General features: G+C 39.5%; 1 protein-coding gene across 1 annotated transcript; it reads right to left on the reverse strand.

Moving 5' to 3' along the window:
* Positions 1 to 255: 255 nt before the first annotated feature.
* On the reverse strand, positions 256 to 19,550 carry LOC125297691 (zinc finger protein 665-like). The gene is given in 3 exon segments (XM_048248135.1): positions 256 to 1,856; positions 9,245 to 9,370; positions 19,402 to 19,550. Coding segments are annotated over 2 exon segments (1,722 nt in total). The 5' UTR covers positions 9,366 to 9,370; positions 19,402 to 19,550.
* Positions 19,551 to 19,643: the final 93 nt, after the last annotated feature.

The raw sequence follows: 19,643 nt of genomic DNA on the forward strand, positions 1-19,643 counted from the left end.
ACTTTTACGGGCTTTTCCCAAATCACGGAAGTAATGTCGACACAGCGGTATAGTAGCATCCATCTGGCAAGTGTTATTTAAATAAACACCCGGTGTACTTACAAACTTTTCAATGCCTTGTTTTATGAGTAAAGTGCAAAGGACCCTAGGATGAAATTACTCCGAACCATCGCTTTAAGTATGGGAAAAGTATCAAAATGGAAATTCCTGACTTGGTATCGGTATCAAAACAACAATTTTGATATTGTGACAACACTAGGATATTGAATAAACAAAGTTGAGCAACTCCAGCAAGCAGTAAAGCGAATATTGAGAAAAGTATTTCCCACACTCTGAATGCTATGGCCGCTCCTCAGTATGCAACATCTGGTGTCTCTTGAGATTACTTCCCACAGCAAAAGTCTTACCACAGTCTATACACTGATATGGCTTTTCTCCCGTATGCGTTCTTTTATGGATAGTGAGCTTTCCTTTGGTTATGAAACTCTTCCCACATGTAGAACACTGATATGGCTTTTCCCCAGTATGGATTCTCTGGTGTCTCTTAAGACAACTCCATACCCTGAATCTCTTCTCACATGTAGTACACTCATATGGCTTTTCCCCAGTATGGATCTTTTGGTGTGTCTTCAGATAAGCCACTGTAGTAAAAGTCTTTCCACAATCTGAACACTTATTCAGCTCCCCAGTATGGATATTCTGGTGTGACTTCAGAGCAGACAGGTAAGTAAACACCTTTTCACACTTTGAACACGGATATGGCTTTTCTCCAGAATGTGTTCTCATATGGGAAATAAGCCCTGTGTTCCTTGTGAAACTCTTCCCACATGTAGTACACCGATGCGGCTTTTCCCCACTATGGATTGCCAGGTGTCTTTTGAGATTAGACGCATAAGCAAACATATATCCACAATCTGAACACTGATATGGCTTTTCTCCAGAATGACTTCTCTTATGGAGTGCTAGCGTTGTACTGAGTTTGAATCTCTTCCCACATGTAGTACACAGGTATGGCATTTCCCCAGTATGGATCGTCTGATGTATTTTAAGAGAAGCGATCCGACGAAAAGCCTTTCCACACTCTGAGCAGTGATATGGCTTTTCTCCAGAATGTACTCTCTTATGGACATCGAGCTCCGACCTGGTTTTGAAAGTCTTCTCACATGTAGTGCACAGATATGGCTTTTCCCCTGTATGGACCATCTGGTGACTTTTGAGATGACCTGCCTGAGTATAAGTCTTTCCACACTCTGAACAATGATGCAAATTTCCCCTAGTATGAATGCACCTATGTGTCTTTAGATTAAACTTCTTTCTATAGTACTTTCCACACTGAAGACAGTGATACGGTTTTCTCCCACTATGAATCTGCTGATGTATCTTGAGAGAACCCTTTTGACCAAATGACTTCCCACATATAGCACACATATATGGCTTTTCCCTTTCCCCTGTATGGACCCTCTGGTGTGCTTTAAGCTGAGTCACCTGACTAAAAGTCCTCCCGCACTCTGTGCAGTGATATGGCTTTTCTCCAGAATGTGTTCTCTGATGGAGAGTGAGATCGTTGCTGTTTCTGAATCTCTTCCCACATGTAGTACATGAATATGGCTTTTCCCCAGTATGAATCATCTGATGCATCTTCATATTAAACAACCGAGCAAAAGTCTTTCCGCACTCTGAACACTGATATGGCTTTTCCCCAGTATGCATCCTCTGATGTCTCATGAGATGTGACAAAAAGCCAAAGGCCTTTCCACACTGAGAACACTGATGTTTTCCAGTAGTTGTTATCTGATGTGGTTTGGGATCGGACCCCCTCTTGGAATTCTTTCCACGTGCAATCCTTTGACCAAGTCCTGTAATATGAGAACAGTATTACAAAATTGCCTCTCTCTTTCTCTTTCTACAGCTATGATTGTTTTTTTCTAACATTAGTGTTCAAAACTCAACAGTCCATTGGATGTGCATCAAACTAACATATTTCGAAATTTTAATATGCTTATTTGCGAAAATATATGAGCAATGCAATTGTTCCTCTCCAGCAGTGTCAGCCATCTTGGTTGACAAATTTGGCCGGCTCTCTTGAGCTCGCACGGTATCTTGGGTTATTTCATATCCCACTCCGTTTTAAGCCTGCATCGATCCTGGCTATATTTTGAGGGTTGATTTTAAGGGGAAAATAGCATTTCGCCTTGCATCCTAAAGCAATGGGACACCCTACCCCTACACACGCAATAACAAGGGTTAGGGGAAAAATCTAGAGGAAGGGGAGGTATTGGGACGTGCCCTAATTTTCAAACAGTTTACTGATGAGTGCCATGCAACCCTAGATGGTCCAGATGGATGGAGTAATGGATGGGTTGGATCAATGGCCACCATGTCCCAACAAGGCTGAGACGTCAGCAAGGAGGTGGCGGTGTCATGTTTTGGGCCGGAATCATGGAAAGAGAGCTGGTAGGCCCCTCTAGGGTCCCTGATGGTGTGAAAATGACCTCGGCAAGAGTTTCTGACTGACCACTTTCTTCCATGGTACAAAAAGAAGAGCCGTGCCTTCCGTAGCAAAATCATCTTTATGCATAACAATGCACCATCTCATGCTGCAAAGAATACCTCTGGGTCGTTAGCTGCTATGGGCTAACTCATGGTGCGGCCCCCCATCTTCCTCCGACCTCAACCCTATTGACAACCTTTAGAGCATCATCAAGCAAAAGATCTGAGGGTGGTAGGCAGTTCACATCCAAGCAGCAGCTCTGGGAGACTATTCTGACATTCTGGCAGCTCTGGGAGGCTATTCTGCAAAGACATTAAAGCATACCCTCTCCAAGAACTCACAAGTTCAATGGATGCAAGAATTGTGAAGGTGATATCAAGGAAGGGGTCCTATGTTAACATTTAACTTGGCCTGTTAAGATGTTTTTGATTGAAATGACTTTTGATTTCATTTATATCACCTCCTAATGCTGCAAATTCAACAAATGACCATTTTTAGTTCTTTACAACCAATAAAATGTCTTGAAACTCTTGTGCATAATAATTTGGAACAGTGCATTTTGAGTTTTTTTATTTTTGATTTATTATTTTTGATTTATTATTTTTTATCATTGGGAGGTTTGTTCAATAAAATTTGAATTATACTCTAACGGTTAATGACTTGAAAATTATACTGACTGTCATTTACATCAACTATTTAGGAAAATCTGAGAAAAATTAAATTTACATAATAATTTGGAACGCAGTGTATAAGAGACATCTGTACATGAAGTGTCAGCAAGCGACTGGTAGCTTAAGAGCGACGTATTGAGACCCATTAGGACAACGACTTTTCATTGGTAACAGTATTAAACCAACCAACAATATGAAATATTAAGAGCTCTTTAATTTCATTGACCTGTAATGTCTCACCTTAAATCGAAACAATGTATTTTAGTGCTCATGGACTGATAGCCATAGGCTATTGGTAGGCAATTATTATCCTGGTCATAATTTGAGGATTTACAGGTACAGTAGGCCTATATGTGATATGCCTCCGAATCGTGTGATGCGTCCGAACAGCGGCAACTGGTGGTTGAATGTCATCGCGCTATATATCTATCATAGTTCGCCAAACATTCTATTTCAAAATTGTAAATCTTGCACAAAAGTATAAAATAATCTAAAATTCATTCACTCTCCGTGTACACATTAGATCAGGGGTTTTCAACCGGTGGTCTGCGGCGTCATTGCAGGTGGTCTGTGACATGCATTCCAGCCTGCGTAATTTCACGATTAATAACTTTTTTCCATCATTAACTTTTCCAAACCATTTCCAGAATTGTTGCGCATTGGTGTGAATACTGAACTTATTGAAAATATCTAAAATACTATAGGAGAAGATGATATTCAAACTGACACAGGATATGTTAGCTTTGTAGGCCTACATAACAGGTCTATCCTGTGCTTTGCTAATGCTGTGTTTTGCGTCCCCAACGTCACATACATAAGTTAGGCTACAGTCTGCGCGAAATAGACCAGCTCGGACGGAGTTCACGTTATGTTTCGTTGAAAAGCAGCTTAATAGTTTCATGAAATTTGAAGGAGTGGAGCTGTTAACTAACGTTTCTAACTAAGGTGAAGAATCAGTACCAGCATGGATCGCTATTTTAGTAGCCTAAGGAAAGTAACAGATGTCAGGATTCTGCTGCATGCTCTTCAGACAAAGCTACAACTTCGGAGGAAACATAGTGGAAATGAAAAAGGAAATACAGTGACGATTAAATGTTAAATATGGATTTAAAGTAACGATTGACAAAACTGGAGACGAGGTATCACTGTTTCGTATGTTCAACGTTGAGGCCATGAAACCGCCAAAACTTGCGTAATATGGATACCCCTGCATTAGATCAAGACAGACTTGTGGAACAGGCTGCAGGAAAATTAGCATAAATGATCCGCACTTGTAAAAGAGTGCAATTACCAAAGGGCCCTTGAATTGTTCTTTTTAAAACCAAGGAGGATGCCTGTAGCGATGCTAGATGTTAGCTCAGCCATAAGCAGTGACTGATCACCTTTGCACATTTTGAAAATGTTATTTTGCACTCCCTTTTGCACTTTGGTGTTTGTTAAAATTGCACACATGAATTCACTGTTCTTGTTTTAGTTGTTATGTTGTAAAAATGTTAAAATTGCACATTGCAACAGTTCTTTTGATAAATAATTGTTATACATAATTTTCTAAATAATTGTTAAATGTAGTACAGAGTCTTTAGTCTATCGCAGTGTTTTTCAACACTGTGCCGGGGCACACTAGTGTGCCGTGAGAGATCATCAGGTGTGCCGCAGAAAATTACCCAAGTGTCACTCACTGGTGCAGAAAAGCAACTGTTGCATCAACGAATTTATAACCACATGCTCTCATTGATTGTATGATTGCACTATTTGTGGTATGCAGGCATTGTACAACAGGGGCCCCATATCCAATATTCACAGAATCATCACATATCCAGTTCATAACAACAATTAAATTAGATATAGTCACCTACAAATGAAATAGAGGGCGCTTGTTTTATTGAGCAGGTCTTGCATAGAAGCCATAATAAGGCCATATCTGTGTATTATTTAAAATTTTAGGCTATGGTATGTTTATTTTTTTCTTCACACAGGATGTTAGTGTGCTGTGGGACATTTTAAGTGTCAAAAGTGTGCCGTGGCACAAAATAGGTTGAAAAACACTGGTCTATCGCACAAGCCCCCCACACTCCCATTATGGCAAACCCCACCCTACCACCTTGACTAACACATTTTCTGCGTAAAACCCTGTTCATCCTTCACAAGGAGTTGGCTGACCACCGACTCTGTGAGGCCCTGGTGCTGGAGTTGCAGGATCTCCCCCTGCAGTCACTCCTCGAGCTACCCATCCTGCTAGTCCTGGTGCAACACACATGCCTGTGCACTTTACCCAGGACAGCACAGGGGTCGATGTGTCCACTGCCAATTGTTTGATGTGCCACATGCTTTATGGTGAGTAGGGACTGTTATAATGCATGGCACACAGATCAGAACAAAAGTTTTTTGTAAATAGTTTTTGTAAATATTTATTTGACCTCAATGCCTTTGAATTTATGTTCCTTTGATTGTATCATGTTTCTTCAGGACTTTATTTTATCTATGTGCTATTTATGTAAGTAGATTTTGTAACCTTTTTTGTCAACATTGTTGCACTGTTATGTTTTGCTCTTTTATATCTTGCACTGTTCATTAGAAGTGTAGTACTTTATGGAACTACACAGTGAGCCATTCATTTGGCTTTCAGGGCTCAGAAGGAAGGTGTGTATTGAGTGCACTACAATACATTTTATGTTACCTCACTTACAGTCTGTATTACGGGTGTAACGGTACACAGAAGTCACGGTTCGGTTCATACCTTGGTTCGGACATTACAGTTCATTACAGTTCAGTAAACAAAATAAGACAATCAGCTATAAAACTGAAAATAGGCCTACAGCATCTCTTATTTCTGAAAGTGCAAATTACATAGAATAAAGATTTTTAAAAATCCACTTAAGCAAGACCTTCAACATCCGTGTTTAGTTGTATATGGAAGGGTCTACAATTTGCCTCAATATTTTTCAGTGTGTGCACAGTAATAATCTACTAACTAGATTATCACACTATTTTGCCTTCTTTTAAAAAAACGAAATTGCTCCTTTCATTTCATGTCTAGTGACTTTACCCTTTGACGTCAACTCACCGTAGCATGATTTGTTTATTAGCCTGGTTAGCGTTGACACTTTCTTTTACTGTCTATGCACTTAACACTGGCAGCTCCTCATGTGAGAAGTTACAAGTTACATAAAAGTAATTACCACACAATTTACATAGCTTTCTGTCATTACGAAATCATTTTAAGCCAGGTTTTGGCCCTATTTGTATGTGTATCCAAAGGCTGGTGAAGCGCAGGGGAAGTTTTTTTTTCTCGTTTCAGTGATTGGTAGCCTACATCGTCTGGGTGATGGCGTTGAATATGTGTAGCATGTTCGATATATTTCCACGCACATAATGTTACCCAACAACTACTGAACAACGCAGTTTCGTCTTATCCACCACTCTCTTGCCTGTACTACTGTAACTGAAGTTCTCAAACTTTGCGATCTTAAAGAGACCAGCGGGTCCTCTAACTCTTGTGGGTTGCCACCACTCGCTTAGTGCTGCTATCTCTCACTGACTCGACCGACGACCTGACAAAAAAATAACATAGGCACCAATCAGAGCTTCAGAGCTAAGGTGAGGCTACAGATTATATAAGTATAAGTATATATACTTTTTTGATCCTGTGAGGGAAATTTGGTCTCTGCATTTATCCCAATCCGTGAATTAGTGAAACACACTCGGCACACAGTGTACACACAGTGAGGTGAAGCACACACTTATCTCGGCGCAGTGAGCTGCCTGCAACAACAGCGGCACTCGCGGAGCAGTTAGGTGCCTTGCTCAAGGGCACTTCAGCCGTTCACACTGGTCGGGGCTCGAACCGGCAACCCTCCAGTTACAGGTCTGGAGTGCTAACCAGTGGGCCACGGCTGCCCACTGTCCACACGGCTGCCCACTGACGTTGTGCCGTGAGGTGGAAATGGACGGAATGGAACATTTGGAATCATTAGGTGAATCGTTAACAAGTGGACGTGGACGTGGACGATTCCGATGGATCGGAACGTTGAGATTAGCGTTAGGTGTCGCTAAAGATGTTTGTTTGTTTAATTTGAGGCCATTTCCGCAGCTAAGGCTATTTAATGGCCAGACCATTGTGTGTTATAGAAACTTAAATATGTTTCTTAAAATCTATGCTAATAAGATATTCTAAAACCTTCAAAGGTGGGACCTTACTAAAAACATCAGCTAGTGTCGCTAAAGAACTCTCGTATTTAACAGTAACTCCGCATTACATTAATTAATCCGCACGCGAGTTTTATGTCTTTTTATACCGTGTATTCTCCATTTAAAATTCATGCACCAAACCGTGACGCCCGTACCGTTTCGGTTCAATACGAAGACATGTACCGTTACACCCCTAGTCTGTATGTATAAAGTTTTTGTGTTTTGTGTTTGTGTGCATTTTAAACTTTTTGTGTTGCTAAGTTTTGATACTTCTAATATTTATTAGGGGTGGCACGGTTCACAAAACCCACGGTTCGGTTCGTATGACTGTTTTAGGGTCACGGTTTTCGGCTCTGTACAGTTCTTGTTGTTATTTTTTCTTTTAATCTTTAACACTTCAGAAATATCATACTTCAGCATATGATGGATAGCTTAATTTAGTTACATTGATGGCCAAAAGTGTTGGCACCCATGCTAAAGTTGACTGAAAAGAGGAATATAAAATCATCTTTTGGAAATTGATCTTAATGCCCTAAGTGAAAAATGAGGAAATATCTAACCTTTAAGGACACCAATTTTCTTAGTGAATGAATAATGTATCATAAATTGGCATGGGTGTTATTTCAGTTAGCCTATTAGCTTGTTTGATGCTCATTGAGCTAAATGCAAATTAAACCAGCTAATAGGCTAACTGAAATAACACCCATGCCAATCTCTAGGTATGGTGAAGGGTATGTGATGATGTGGGGCTATTTTAATTCCAAAGGCCAAGGTAACTCTATCAGGATGCACAGTATTCTGGATCCATGAAATAACTGGCCTTTAAAAATAAAAATCTGCCTGTCTCTATGGGAATTTAACAAAGGGGTGGCAATACTTATGACCACTGTATTTTAAGGAAGAACATTTATTTATTTATGATTCATTATTCATTCACTAAGAAAATTGGTGTCCTTAAAGGTTAGATATTTCCTCATTTTTCACTTAGGGCATTAAGATCAATTTCCAAAAGATGATTTTATATTCCTCTTTTCAGTCAACTTTAGCATGGGTGTCAACACTTTTGGCCGTCACTCTATATCATGTAATCATGCACAAACTAAAAGAATCTTCGTTATCTCTCCCACTTGCCATTTCACGTGACCCGCAGCACTCAACACCTCCGCTTTCACGCAAAAGGGAAAAAAACTGTCTGAGGTCATATATGGGCATGAGGCTACATTACGCCAAAACCGTACGATGCACACATGCCCCGAACCGAGACAAGCGAACCGTGTCACCCCTAATATTTATATAAAACATCTTTCAAGTTCACTTCATTTACTTTTTAATCAAAATCCTGTAGGTGGAATGGTAAAAACAAATGTGTGTTTTCTCTAGTTATGGTCAATCCATACCATACCATCAAACCCCAGGGTGTTAGTTTTCATTTGAGACCAAGATTATGTTTCTAGGTAAAGGGGTTCACAAGTTATAAGCCTTTGATTCTCCGTTGGCACTCCACTGGTAACCAAAAGTCCAAAGAGATTTAGGGGGAAAAATGAAAAAATCAATGTTGATCAATATCGATTCCTGTACCATTTGCTGAACACTTATAGGATGGCTTTGAGAGTGGTTGGCTTTGAATGTCTAATTTAAAGTGGTTTTAGAGAATGAATACCAAGTGTGCAATATCAATACAGAAGTTGAATGCTTTAAATTTTGCATACTGTGACGTTGTGCCGTGAGGTGGAAATGGAGGGAATGGAACATTTGGAATCATTAGGTGAATCGTTAACAAGTGGACGTGTACGATTCCGATGGATCGGAACGTTTGGAACCGGTTCCAAACCGGAACCTGGAACCGATTCCAAAGCCTGTGTGTGTGTGTCTGTGCATGTTTCTAGTTTCTTACTTGTCTCGGGCTGTTCTGCATCTCCATTGGTCTGCGTCTGCATGTCCGTCCCTCGCTGTCCTTGTGGTCTACAGCAGTCCACCAGCACCACTGATACTCTCTTCATCTGGGCCAGAGACATGGGGTCTGTAGGGGATGGGTCAGTTTTGAATTGGACTACAGCGCAAATGTTGGAGCATAAGTTCTATGTTGGAGTTTGTTGGGGCATAAACTGCACTTGAGTGACACTTTCACACCTAAACTTTCTAGCAATAGACCTCTGAAGTTCGCCTACAAAAAAGCTGCCATCTTTGACATCCGGTATCTGGCGATTTTTCCTATGGGAAAATAACATGGGGATTTTGAATTATCGCACCTGTTAAACTCTCGCGGGGATGGAAAAAGTCTTAAATGCAGACGTTTTCCTGAACACACTTTTGTCCTCTGCCTTCGAGTGGATACTGTGATCTCCGGGACGTGAAGGCGGTACACTTAGATTTTTGCTACCCCTGAGCTAACATGCAATGCAACTTGCCATAGGTAGTTAGTTTCAATTATCAACCAGATCTCCTTATATGGGCAAAGATGGCCATTTTGGTTCTTTTTTGTAGGCAAACTTCAGAGGTCTATTTCCACTCTTTTTCTTTTTTATTCTTTTAAGGCTGTCTCATGCGGCTGGCTATGCGATAGTCGAACGTGACAGTTGAATAATATGAATTGCTTTACTACACAAACTACTGGCGACGCGATCACCCATTGATTCAGTGGACATTGGACATGCACTGACTAGACAGCTGTTTTCTATTATGACTCATCAAAATCACCCTGAAAATTAGAAATGAGCCGATTAGAGCGATGCGACGGTAGCGGTCGCCCCGTCGTTCCACTTGTTGCCCTGTTCACTTCAGTAGATTCTATTGTGTGTTGCCCTGTTCACTTCAGTAGATTCCATTGTGTGTTGCCCTATTCACTTCAGTAGATGTCACAAAGTTAAGTGTGAGTCTGTGCAGTGATGGGGGACCAACTGAAAAAACTTTCAATTTGTGTCGCCTTCCCATTGAAAACGACGGAGTCTGTTCGTCCATTTCTTTTACCGTCTATGGTTGAAACACGTGTATGAAACATGTTAAATATGCAAACAAACACTGATAGGCCTACCCCCGTTTTTGGAGAGCTAAATGTTGACCGGTATGGTTTGAACCTGCCGCTGATGTAATTGTGTCTACACGGACCAAGGGGGCAGGCGAATTCCCGGAAGTAGAAGCATCCATGGAGCAGTGGTTATCAACTCTCTGCTAACCCCATAGAACGCCCATTCATTTAGGATTTTTTGAACTCCTATAACTTCATATAACATATATCCTGTGCCGACATTGTAGCTTCTGTATTATCTACATAAACAATAGAAGGCAAAACAGGCTCAACTACCTTGTATGTAACGTTGAGGTTTCCGTAAGAAGTATAGTTAGCGGGTCTGGTTGTAGGGAAGCTAACGTTTGACGTAATATGACGCCATTATGCCTGTTGCACAGTAGGGAGATAACCGTATTGTTTGGATAAGAAGCTAAGTCCTGCCATCATGGAAACTCATGAACAAAGCTATGTAGCCTACAATATCATTGTATGTTAAGGTAAAGCATTACATAGAGGCAAGTAAACCTAATAAAAACCGACACTAACGTTAATAATTTCAGTTTTCGATGGATGGTCGGAAAAGTGGAAAGACGAAGGCTATAACTTTTTAGTTTTGTTTTACCATGATTGTGTTTGAAGTAGGGCTGTCAAAATAACTGATTAATTTCGATTCATTAATTTGAGGAAAAATAACTGATTAAAAAAAATAGCGCAGATTAATCGATTCCGTATGACCTTTGACCCCGAGCCGTTCTAGTCAGTAACCATTACAATGTAAAATGAAGGGGAGAGAAGAAAATGTGCTGCCTAGTAGTGTTGCACTGTGTATCGATACTAAAAAGGTATCACGATGCCTTCACGCAAAAAACAATACGATTTCCGACGTTTTTAGAATCGATACTTTATTACAGTGCATGAAAATGCACTGTACTGTTCTTCCTAGGCTTCTTCTTATTCTTCTTCTAACGTGTTTAATGCAGCTTTAACCGTTTAACGTAGAAACTTCATTCAAACTATGTTACGTGGGTCTTACTTAGGACAAGAGTGCTATGTATTTTTCATCTTTGTAACTTTTATACTTTTTAAACTATTAATTAAAAACTGTTCAAAATTTCCCCATAGACTTAACATGGGCTGATGACATCACAATAGAGCCGTTAAGCAATTAGAATCCTATGGCAGGTGTTCGGGACACCTGCATCAACTGCCAGTCTCAGGCTTTAAGCATACAAACTGGCTCTATTAAGACTACACACCCTGTTCAACTACTTCCTCTGCCAAAAACTGTTTCAAAATAAAAGTCCTCACTACAATATTTCACTGTTAAACAATTTAACCCTTTAAACTACTGAACTTTTTAACTGTTCAGCCATTGTAACTGTTACTGGTCATCAACTATGACTCCTACCCACTGTAGCTAGTTAACATGGTTAGCATAGTTAGCATGTTAGCAAAACTGCTAAAAATGATTAGCTAAGTTAGCTAAGTAACATGGTTAGCATAGTTAGCATGCTAGTTAGCATAACTGCTAAAAATGATTAGCTAAGTTAGCTAAGTAACATGGTTGACATAGTTAACATGTTAGCGTAGTTAACATAACTGTTAAAAATGATTAGCTAAGTCACATGGTTAGCATACTTAACATTTTAACATTGTTAACATGCTAATTAGCATAGTAACTTGGTTAGCATTATTATATTTGTTAACATAGTTAACATAACTGCTAGCAAACATTAGAGCCATTCCAAGTGTCAGTTATCGTCAACTATCTACCTAAATAATTTAACCATTTAAACTATCCACTTATTTAACTGTTCAGTCATTCCAACTATATTAAACCTCATCTACCTAGCAACCAATATAGTTTGTTTTTACTCTGTATGATATTTTACATCATATTTTTGCATTTTCATGCACTGTATTTCCTTCAGGAAATGCTTTTCTAGTTAAAATTAACGTTCTGTGTCTGCGTGAACTGCTGCTCTCACTGCTCCTTGCACGCATCTAGGCAAGTGGGCGTGTCAAGCAGGCAGCTCTGAATGAGTGAGTGCGCAGCCAACGTCAACATACAGTAGTTCTTTGCCGACCGTCCTCGGCCTTGTAGATAAAACAAAAGGTGAAGTGAAATCTGCAACTTTTTCGGATACATCACGAATACTGAAGGCAAGCCATCAGGTACACAGAGGCCCGTTTGTGAAATATGTTTCAAAGTCATTTAAAAGCAGTAGGCTATGCATGGAACTTGGCTAAACACCTCGCAGACATATCCCAACATTTTTGTTCAAAGAACGACAGGTTAACGAATATGCTATAGAAAACACTACATGGTTAGTGCCAAGTTCTTCTCTTCTGTTTTAGTCTAGCCTAAGTGAAACGAGTATGGTTCTCTGGGATAAAGTGAACCTTCCTTCATCAAGGAATTTTGACGAGACATAACGAGCTGTAATCATTTTGACAAGACATAACGAGCTGTAATCATAGGGTGCTAACTTGATGAAAGTGCAATGTTCACGCCAGAATAACATTACCATAACTTGTAAACAATCTATTTCATGTTCGGTCAGTACTACTGGTAATATTTGTCATGGCATGTAGACTGCAATTTGTTCAATAAGTATTGCCCAGATGTAGGATAGGCTACCCGAAATGCGCTAATTAAAGCCCACAGCATATAATACCACCAAAGCGTGTTGAGTCCTAATAATAATAGCGGGTTATTGTTACGTGGTAGCAAATCATGTTATAAAAGAAATAGACGTAGGCTAATGTAGGAATGCACACAGACATATTGCAACAGGTAATGGTGTAGGCCTATCTGACGAAGACCTGAGTGGTTGGAACGTCGTACTTGTACACTGGACGCAAAGAAGACTATCCTCACATTTTTCCCTTAACGGTCAAAGAAATCCCATGAACACGGTAAGACCTAGGGAAGCCTTTACTGTACATCAGATGGCCTAAGATTACACCAGATTAGGCCCCTCTGCATAACATTCAGTGATTTGCATGCAGTAATTTCAACACTGACCTTGATCTAGCCTAGTTTGGCTATTTAAAGCTACTTTATTGGCACAACACAATGTAATGAACTATAACAAAAAATAAAGGACTTGATCACACAAAGTAGGCCTACTATTTTACTGACTATAAAAATAATAATTATGTAGGAAGTTTAGAACCCAGAATTGACCTGCACACTACAAAAGTGCACCGAATTCAACACAAATTACTCAATACACTTGGAGGAGGTAGGAGTCCTTTCTTTTCCAGATATCTTAGGATTTTGCCGTAGTATCGTTTCAGTATCGAGCATCATTTATGGCAGGTATCGTATCGAAGTCATAATTTTCGTATTGTGACAACACTACTGCCTAGATCATTGATTGGAACATTTACTTTTAAAAAACGGCCTGATGGTGTTGATAAAAAATAAAGTGTTGATTAAAATAAAGTCCTCTACAATGTCTGCAGCAAGGAATTTGCATATCACCGGAGTTCGTCAACTCGAAAGTTGCACATCAATGCAAAGAAATAGTGTTGACATTGAGGGGATGCTCATTTATTTTCATTGTGTCCCCTAGGTTATATCTGTGGCCTGAAATGCCTTGTATGTTAAAAAAAACTACTTCCCGAAGCACTTTTGAATTTATTTCCTCAGCATATTAGGTCATATCATAGATTATTATGGCCATTATTTGAATAGTGAAAGTAATAATAAAAGTATTTTTGAACTTTAATGTCACTAACGCTGATTATTTAATGATTAATTTGAATTTAAATATTTAAAATACTTTCACAGCAAAAATTATATCTGTGATTAATTTAGATTAATTAATCACAGAGTATGTAATTTTTTTTTTTAAAGGAACCGTATGTAGGATTTTGGCCAAAACTAGTACTACAATCACTTTCAAAATACTGTAGAGCGGTGTACACCGCAGATGTGGTAACTAGAGCAGAGCTGGCAACCCAGATGCCGAAACACTACTGACTTTGTGATTACTAGATAGGTGGAGGGTGGCGGATCAGGCTAAAACACAAATATGTAAACATCAACATCAGTTGAGGGCTGCAACTTCACTTTTTAAATGGCGATATCCTGGCCGGACTACTGTTGTCAGTGATATAAGTATTTGAAATTAGCATGATTTCCTAATGTCTAGTGACAAATCAGGGCCATTTTATGATTAATTGAATTACATTTCTTACATACGGTTCCTTTAATCGATTGACAGCCCTAGTTTGAAGATGATCACGTCTGGTAGTTTCAACATTAACAGGACTTGATATCACTTGTCAGGATGATAATAATAATACATAAATAAATGTTTAACTTTGATGACTTTGAAGGTGAAGGAAGTATGAGAAGAATTTCTATGTGAACCATCTATCATAGGAGTTACAAAATTCAGTTCGATGGCTAACATCACAAAGTTAAGTGTGAGTCTGCGCAGTGCGATGGCACAAGTACCCCTGGCTGCAGCTTGCAGATCGGGGCTGGGATCAATGTGGGGCGGAGCGCAGCGTTGAGCTCAGCCAAAAACCAGCTCGTCATTACCCGTTGACATCTCTGTGTCCGTCTATTAACCCGGACTCGGAGTTCAATTTTTCTCAAGGAAGAACGCTTAAAGGGGTGGTTCAGGATTTTGGACATAGGACCTCATTTCCAAGTAAGCAAGTGTGATATTTATCAGTGGAGACCGTTTTCAACACGTTTCATCCAGTTGTTCTAATTGCAGAGTTCGCAGGTGCTAGGCTAGCGCAAGTCAACGATATGTGCTAGCCTGCCACTAAAAACAGTCTTACCTACTCCAAAGGACACTCGAGGACACTCGACACTCGATAAAAGCGTATCCTCCTTGAACTACTGCCCACGTTAATCATGTCCCTTCCCTCCTAGCGTTCTAGAATCTATGCTATCGGTGACGATCAGCGTTTCTTGGGTAATCTAGGCTACGCTATAAAGATCATTACATCCAGTCTTGCGGGCGGTTGGGTATCTGGGGGTTGTGTAGTACTTGATGTGATGTTTTGTGTCTGTGTTATTGTATGTTGTGTGTAACTGGCTGTTCGCATAGGTGAGAGTTTGCGGGCGGCTAGGAATCTGGGGGTTGTATTGTATGTGATTTGCTGTCTGTGTTATTGTATTTGTGTATGTCGTGACTGGCTGTCCGTATAAGTGAGAGTCTGCGGGCAGTTGGGTGTCTGGGGGTTGTGTTACGTGACTTGCCGTTTGTGATGTTCCTATGTATGTTGTGGTTGTCCTGATGTGCATGATTAGGGTATGAACACTAACATTACCCTTCATGTTTTGTTGGTCTCTGTGTGTATAGAGAGGTGTATGCACACATATATTACACTTTTAGAATACTTTTAGACTACATATGTTTTTAGAAAGGTCTGACCAGGGACTGGGGTTGCAAATTAGCCAACTGGCTAGAAACCTTTTATGTAACACATCTACAGACATTGTTATGGCATTGACTGTGATAGCTATGTATGTAATAATGTGCGCTGCATTGTCCCTGACAAATAAACTAATAAATAAATAAAATAAAAAAGAAACATAGGCCTATTAATAACATTATCAATGCATTTTATCTCTAGCCTATCGGTATTTTCTTTATAGAATAGTTTAGCAGCCTGTCCAAGTCCCACAGGGAACATGCAACAATGGACATCTTTAGTATCCCTATATGGTCAACAACAATATGAAAGGTCTGCTAAGAGTAGAGAACATAATATTGGCCTATTGTTTACATTTAATTGGGTGTGATCGCGACACAAAACATATACACATATATAACTCGCAAAGCAAGTGTTTGCGCGATAAAATCAGTTCATTTTGCCATAGAGACGGGTGTTACAACTGTTATTTTCATTTTTTGCATTTGCTATGACTATATAAATGGCACTCATGTCAACTTGAAACAGGGGGGCTGAAGATATGAATGACATGTGATTGAAGTCTACACGCTCAAATTTCACGAAGCAAAGTTAAACAAACAGTTGCAGTTTAATTTTTTTTTTTTTTTTTTTTTTTTTTTTTTAAATCGCTATGCTTGAATTTTGCACCTTTTTCTTAATATCTCTGGTCGTATTTAAGTAGCCTACACTAGTGCTGGGCGGTATGACCAAAAATGTAGATCACGGTATTTTTCAAAATTCTTACGGTTTCACGGTATATGACGGTTTTTTTTTTTTACCATGCATAATCAGATGTTCAGCATTTTCTACAGGTTGAGAGAGGAATTGCTGCAGTACATTGACTAAGGATGGTCTATTTTACTGTCATGATGTAGAATAACTCCACACTAGTGGTAATGCAGTTTTGCATGGCCCCAGAAAATTATGCTGTTTACAAAGAGCCACTCTTTCAGAATGCAAAGACATTGCAGTCAAAATACAGAACTTTTACTGTGCAAATTTCACAAGTACATCTTGTATACCAATACAAAAAGTAGTGCAACTTGCAATAATTATACAATTTAAAATAAAACCTCTCTGTTAATATGCTTACTCTGTCAAATAGGCCTATCAGAAATGTATTGTTATTTACATGACGTTAGTGGTAGGCTAACGTTAACTTCATGTGGATGTGGATGTCTTCTCATGTGGATCTCCTGCCATGAGCTTCGGTTCGGTTCGATAGGCAAAACATTAACAAAAAAGTTAGTTTTGGTGCACTGACAGTCAGGATCATTTCTAACTAGCCAGCTAGTATTGCTCAGTGCATGTGTATAACATGCTTTACTTGCTACCTGGATAATTTCAGCTAATATTCTTAAGGTGAGATGAATGATAAGATCATTAAACTTCACTGTGTTCGATGGGTTGCTAACTAACGACATCACCTACTAGCCAGCTAGTTACAGCTGTTGAACAATCTCAATAGAATTGTTGTGACGGTAGGCTAAATCCTTTTCAATGCAGTATCCCTTAACATTTTTCCTTAACTAAAGAAACAATTTAAGGTATTATTCTGTGCAACACCCTTAAATAAACCCCTTACCTAAGGAGAAATTAAGCCTTAAGGGTCATACTTAAGGGGAAAAACTTAAGGTGTTTTGTGTTTACCCTCACAGTGGCACCATGCATGCGTGTGAAAAAAGTCCCGTCTGAAACACTGTCGCGCGGCGCAGTGTTCCAAATGTTGTGTAATCAAATACACCGGTATGGCGGTATATTAAAAATTCATATCATAACGAAAATATACACCGGTGTGAACCGGTATACCGCCCAGCACTAGCCTACACCATTCATATTTGGATGGCTGTAAGATTCTACATAATTACATGATATGTGCAGGGTTCTCAAGTCTCACACAATGGGCGTGAGACACACGCAATTCAACAAGTTCACACCTTGCATTTCTCTTGCAGAAATATTACTAGGGATGTCAAGGTATCTGCATAATTATTAGAGGAGGCGCAGGGATACGAGAGGATTTCTCGCAGGGTTCAGAACTAGCGCACCACTCGCCAGCCAAATCAAAAAAATAAATAGCCACCGACATCCAATCAAAAAATAGTAGGCTATTCGTTGTATCCGGGTAAAATTCCAAAATAGCACATCCCCTCCCTACAACCATGTTATTGTGTGGGGTTGTGTGGGGTTACACAAACTTTTTATTCAGAAATTCAACTGTCTGTCATTTGGTAAACCAGCCTACTTATGGCACTTTACAGGATGTGTAAATCAAGCCTTTTCACAAACATTTGGCCTAGCCTACTTTATGGCAAAAGTATTTCTTATCTATAAACTAAACTAAACTGTCGGTCATTAAGAAAACCTAATGATTGTGTCGTTATAGCTTTGTGTAACCCAGACATCAGCAACGTTCATTTTACATGACCAATCACTCTCGTGGCTGCCTGCACTTTCCCTGTCGTCACGGCTGCAACTTTCGCACTCGTTTGTGCTCTTTAGCGCCGTGTTCATCAGGTCCAGGGACACCCATCTGAGCCTCCATGGACCATGTCAACAATGAATGAAAATTAGCTTATTATTAACGAGTGTTTGAGCGAGTATGCTACACATACATTTTTTTCTAAAGATACAGGACTGCTGCAGACAATGACCTGCCAACCACCACAATGTAATAGCAACCCAAGATAATGAACTTGCTGTCCTTATAAAACATTTTTAAAAAAAGGTCTCAGCATGCACATGCTTAGTCCAATGATTCAGTGACAATATAGGCTACTCAAGTGAATAAAGCAATTAGCCTAATAAATAAAATATTTGTCTCACTGAGTACATATAGGCCTACATCTCGTAAATTGGTGAGCCATAAAATATCCCAGCGTCACAATTATTATATTTAAAGATTCCAATCTATCCCACCTAAATATGAAAAGTTATTTCTACTGACATGCTTCCTGGTGACATAAAAACACAAATGATTTCCCTTGATAAGGCTGACATAAGAGACATAGGCTATACATTATACTTTCCCAGATGGGTACAAATCCCTGACTGTCCTGAAAAATAAATAAAAACAAGAAATAGGATATATAGATTACAATGACAAATTCATGGTCTCAAAGGGTTAATGCTTCTTTCCAATTTTTTTTTTTAATTAGTGAGTGAGTGAGTGCAACCCCCCCCCCCATCTCACTCCAAGCTGAGCTCAAAACTTGAGAACCCTGTATGTGTTTACGTTTCCGTAGCTACACCATATCTTGAGAATAAAACACTGTTACATTTGTACCGCTGTTACAATTGTAGGCCTAACAGTTCTCCTCTACCTCTAGGATTTTTTTAAGCAGTGGAGGCAGGCCTGTCCGCTTAGGTGTTGTACATAGTGAATAAGCACGTTAAGATAGACACTAATTAAGCTACATTCAGAAGGGCGGCAGGTTCAAACACACCGGTCAACACAAACAAGGTCACCACGAGAGCCTTTCGTGCAACTAGTCATAGCGAGAACTTAAATCCCTGCATTGTAGGCTACACGTTTGCTTTAACGAGCACGTAACAAAGATAACTTTAGCATTAGATAATCCGGCCACTTAAATCCAAGGTATCGTTGCATTACTTACACAATCAAGAAACTGAAGTAACGCCAAGACCTGGTGATTATGTACAATTGTCCCGTTCTGAGTTGAAGCGTGAAACTTCTTCTTCTGTTTCTTGGAAGATGACTTTTTTGAAGTATACCGCCACCAACTGTACAGGAGTGTGTAATACCATGAACGTCATGGAGTCTAGACTTATGTTAATAAAAAAAAAAAATTGAGAATAATTATACTCTTCTCATTATACCAGTATTATTAAGATAAAT

The sequence above is a fragment of the Alosa alosa genome, chromosome 7 (genome assembly GCF_017589495.1).
Source record: "Alosa alosa isolate M-15738 ecotype Scorff River chromosome 7, AALO_Geno_1.1, whole genome shotgun sequence".
NCBI classification, from domain to species: Eukaryota; Metazoa; Chordata; class Actinopteri; order Clupeiformes; family Clupeidae; genus Alosa; species Alosa alosa.